The sequence below is a fragment of the Malus sylvestris genome, chromosome 11, assembly GCF_916048215.2.
Source record: "Malus sylvestris chromosome 11, drMalSylv7.2, whole genome shotgun sequence".
Lineage (NCBI taxonomy): Eukaryota > Viridiplantae > Streptophyta > Magnoliopsida > Rosales > Rosaceae > Malus > Malus sylvestris.
In genome coordinates, this window is record NC_062270.1 from 25,719,924 (window position 1) to 25,724,529 (window position 4,606).

Consider the following 4,606-nt stretch of genomic DNA (forward strand, 5'->3'; position numbering starts at 1 on the left):
AATTTGTTTCTCCGTCTCGTCTTTTAAAGATAACATAAACCAACCATAATAACTTGATATCGAAATTGTTACCCTTAAGTCAAACCCAAGATTGTCCAATCCCAAGTGACAAGGAATGCCACTAGCTCAAATCCGTAACGCCTATTTGTTTATATGTGGAAGAAATATTGAGTACCTAAAGAGGACTATCCTCCCAGATAACTCATCCCTACTGGAATAAACAGATGTAACTATGGCCTGAAATTCCAAATCAGCAATAACTTCAATTCACGCAATCTGTACATAAAAACTGCCCCAAAGAGCAAGATCTCGCAATCGGTATATATATTTCATTTCGAATAAGTGCGCAATTCTTATTTCAAATGCAAAAGAACCAGTACCTGAAAGGAATTCCGTGAATAAAAACGCCTGCAGAAGTTTAATTCATCTTCCACCAAACCAGAAACAATAACAGCTCAAGTTCTGAGTCAAAGACAAAACATTTCACTACCCTGAGGCTGATTTGACAATGAAATTCTGGCGACTAATGGGGTTCATCACAACCGGAGGTCCTGCGGTACGTGGCCAAGCCTGGAACTTCTTGTCAGTTTCTTCCCACCATTTTTTGTTTGAAACGGTACCGGGAGTACTACCTGGTTATAATTTAATTGTTAAATTGCACAGAAGTTTATTACAGTAAATGATTTCATCAAGCAGTTTTGTATCAGAAGTACCTCCAAATATCTTTTTGTCAGATATAGTAGTGTCGAAAACATAAGCAAGCCCAAAGGTTCCCACAATAGATCCTACAATGAACTTTGCTGCCATTTTTCAACTGCAATGGTAAAGAACATAACAATAAGGAAAATGGAGAAATGCCGAACGAGAAGTGCCAGTTATCTGATTAGGATCAGTTTCAGAATGAGTAAACTCAATAAAACAGATGTGTACAAGAAAAAAGGAAGCGATTAGAGGTTCTACACTTCACTTGTCGCCTATAGCCTTTAACATACAAGCACAACATCAGGAGTAGCATCACTTACAATTTTACAATTTTTAAGAAGTTATGAATCTGCGATCATCATTCAAACCAAGCTTCTTAGAATATTACCATGTTGTACCCAGTGCACAAGGCTCCCGCTTTACGCAGGGTCTGGGAGAGGTGAATGTCGGCTAGCCTTACCCCCATTTATGGAGAGGCTGCTCCCAAGTCTCGAACCCGAGACCTACCGCTCATGGGCGAAGACACTTGCCATCACACCAAGTGCGACCTCTTCTTAGAATATTACCATAAATAAGAAAAATACTGATGACTAAAAGATTACAATTTTGAGTTAAGATAACAGTTTTGAGAAGTCCTAATTTGAAATTACGCACATGAACTTCAATGGGTTCAAATCAGCTAAAGCACTCTTCATAAATAAACCTATAGTTCAAATTTTCAAGAGACGAAGAAATGTGTGAATCTCATTCAAGACACCCTAGAACCTAGTTTGAACATGTCTCCATAAGATAAGGGTGATTTACAAGAAAATAATCCAAGAGATCATTAGTCCTACAAACATGCCTTCTGCTTGGGGGAGAGGGAGAGAGTCGTGGTGGCTAGGGTGGGTGTGGTTATGGCAGCGGAGGGCAGGGAGGAAACCACAAACTCACAGCCAAGAGATTCACACATTCATGGCCAAGACCCATGCAGATCCAAGTTGTTCAACCCCAAATTCGAAACTGACCCCAAAAGTAATCCAAATACGAGACCTGTTTTTTTGAAAAGATATTTACATTTAATCATTGAATTTATTATTTTATTGCACACATGGCACCCACATGGCATATATTTCAGAAAAACAGTGGTTCGTTCATGCCACATCACCAGCTTTGACAGATCAGTTGACATGAAAGAAGGGGAAAATATGGGTCAATGTGACTTCCGCGGGGGAGGGAGTGGGACTTGACCCTAGTTTCAGAGGGGCACTAGAGTAATTAATCCTAAAACCTATAAGTTATAACTCTAGAGTCCCCATCATCCTCACCACAACATGAAGATCGACACGGAACAGAGCAAATTGACAACCAAATAGAAATTACAGTTGAAAAATATTGATACGGAAAAACAGGGGCATGTTTGTACAGTGCACATAGACCACCTAAATAAAAGATTATTCAAAAATTTTGAACCAAATATATAGCAACTCAGTGTTCGTGATTAGTATCGATCAACATAAACATGAGAGCATTGTTCAAAGTCAAACCTAATACGCAAACTCGGCGAGGCTACAAAGAACCTAGACCAAGTCACGATGAGACGAAAAATAGCCAGTGATTGAACAAAAGCGCGACCATATGAAAGAGCGAAAAAAGTGGCGGATACTCGCATAACCAATTCTTTAAACAGTTAGACAGGGTTGTTTGTAATCATCCTATGCAAAACCTAACATCTTTCAATGTATAAAGTTTCTAATTTACTCAATCAATATATGAAAATCTGCTAAAACTAAATACAGCAACATCAAACTAGCATCCAATATTTCAGTCTATGATCCCATGTTTTTCTCAGAATTCGAACATAATAGAAACATAAAATAATTAAAATTTATTCAGCTGGAAAACTATAAATTTACGAATCTGAGAAAATCCAAAGGAAAATAAAGGAAACCCTAGATCTATCAGCAGATATATAATTAAGAGCTAGACGTTGATCTATTCGGAATCGAAAGTGATGAAACGGAGAACTCACGGATGAACTGGAACGTGATCGAGGTTAGACGACGACGAGGAGGAGCTTCAGCGTTGACGGCGATGCAAATGGGGGGCGGATCGGTAATGGAGGCACAAATTCTGCCGCACAATTAATGGTCTGCTGATATTACGAAATGGACTAGACGGGTCGTGCTCTGGACTGACCCATGGCTAACGGGCCGGCCTGATGTAAACCCATATCTCTTCTCACCCATTTTATTTGGAAAGTGTTTTTATAACTTTATCAAATGTTTTATATTACATGATTTAGTTGCATTTCTCTTCACGTGAAAAGTTTTATTTTCAAAATTCTAAAATGACCTTCTATATTGGTTTATTGGTTTAGTGGTGTTTTTCCGTTCCCCTATTAATTGTTTGAGAGTTTTTATGTCTCAAATGATCTTTTATGATTTTTTTTTCAAATATAAAAGAAGTCAATTCATATTCTTCCTTTAATTGTAATCTTACGCCCTTTTTATAGATGAAACTAGCTACGTGCTCACGCTCGTGAAGAAAGTATTTTATGAATCATGGCGTGATACGTGCGATTTACAAGTTTAAAATGTATTTATATACGTAAATTGACAAAAAGAAAGTCCAATATTTGAAGTTAAAGCAACTGAATTCACATAATAAAGTCAGTCTCTATAGAATTTACATTAAGAATAGAGAAAATAATATTTAATAAATAACTTATTGAATCACATTATTGCTAGCCCATTATGAGGCTAAGCTCACCTCCTCCTCCTTAGTGTAGATAATATCGTTTGTTAAAAAAACAATCATTTGAGAACTAATTTAATCATATTATTATCCGCGTGTGAAAAATCTTTTTTTATAACCGGTATTACGTGCCTCTTAAGATGTTTTGAACGTGTTTAAAAATGGAGAAAATAATATTTAATGAACAACTAATTGAATCACATTATTGCTAGCATATTGTAACGTACTAATTAAAAAACAACTATATAAAAAAATTAATTATTAAAAAACACCATTAAAGTGACAAAAATACCCCTGCATTATTTGATGTATTATATTAGGCTGCTTTTTAAGTTTTTTTGTTAAGGGGCATTTTTGTCCAAATATTTTTGTTGAAACTTGTGACACCAAAACACTATTCATTTAGTGTTGGCTTTATATATAGATGTGTTCCTTTATCTTTATAGAGAGGCACAAGATTAATTCAAATATATATATGGGTTAGGATCTGGGGACATAGGTTTTTTACTTACTTTTTTGTGATGCACACTCTATAAAGTATTTCACAGATCAAACTGTTTATTTTTTATGTCTTACCTCAAGGATATGCCTACAATTACCAAAGATTACCAAAATCAGAAAATTATGACTGCTGGATTAAATTTATTGTTTCTTTGTAGAACCATATTCGTCCACTTCGCTACAAATGAAAGTCTTAATGGTTTTGGATTTGTCTAATTTTTTGCGAGGATGATAAATGAATGATGTACAAAAATATAAACAATTGGATCATTGAAATACAGAGTGGATCCACAAAAATGTGTGTCAAATTGTGTGTCAAAATCATGTGTCACCGGATCCTAACGATCTTCATTCTTCTGGAATTTCATTTTCTTCTCGTTTTTGTAATTTTTCATAGTACTCAGCTTTACGACTACCACAACACTTAACTATGGCTTGTTTGGAAGCACTTTTAAAATGATTGAAAACGATTTTAGAGAAAATATTTTGGGTTCTAAAAGCACTTCAAGTGCTTTTTCAGAATTCACTTGCATATTTACTTAAGAATTTGTTCCAAAAACAGCTTCACTGGAAAGTATTTTCAACAATTTTACAAACACTTCCAAACAAACCATTATTTTTCATGAAAATGAGATTCCTATAAAAGGAATCTAGATTCTCTCTGGAT

General features: G+C 35.4%; 1 protein-coding gene across 1 annotated transcript; it reads right to left on the reverse strand.

Moving 5' to 3' along the window:
* Positions 1-307: 307 nt before the first annotated feature.
* Positions 308-2,879, reverse strand: LOC126591545 (uncharacterized). Its single transcript, XM_050257261.1, has 3 exons — positions 2,714-2,879; positions 714-814; positions 308-632 (listed from the first exon to the last, which is right to left on the reverse strand). The coding sequence occupies exons 2-3, from the start codon at positions 805-807 to the stop codon at positions 487-489; spliced, it is 240 nt and encodes a 79-aa protein (XP_050113218.1). The 5' UTR covers positions 808-814; positions 2,714-2,879; the 3' UTR covers positions 308-486.
* Positions 2,880-4,606: the final 1,727 nt, after the last annotated feature.

Coding starts and splice junctions, on each gene's coding strand:
- LOC126591545 (XM_050257261.1), bottom strand. CDS start 807: ATGGCAGCAAAGTTCATTGTAGGATCTATTGTGGGAACCTTTGGGCTT. Junction 633..713: donor TGACAAAAAGATATTTGGAG/GTACTTCTGATA, acceptor AATTATAACCAG/GTAGTACTCCCGGTACCGTT.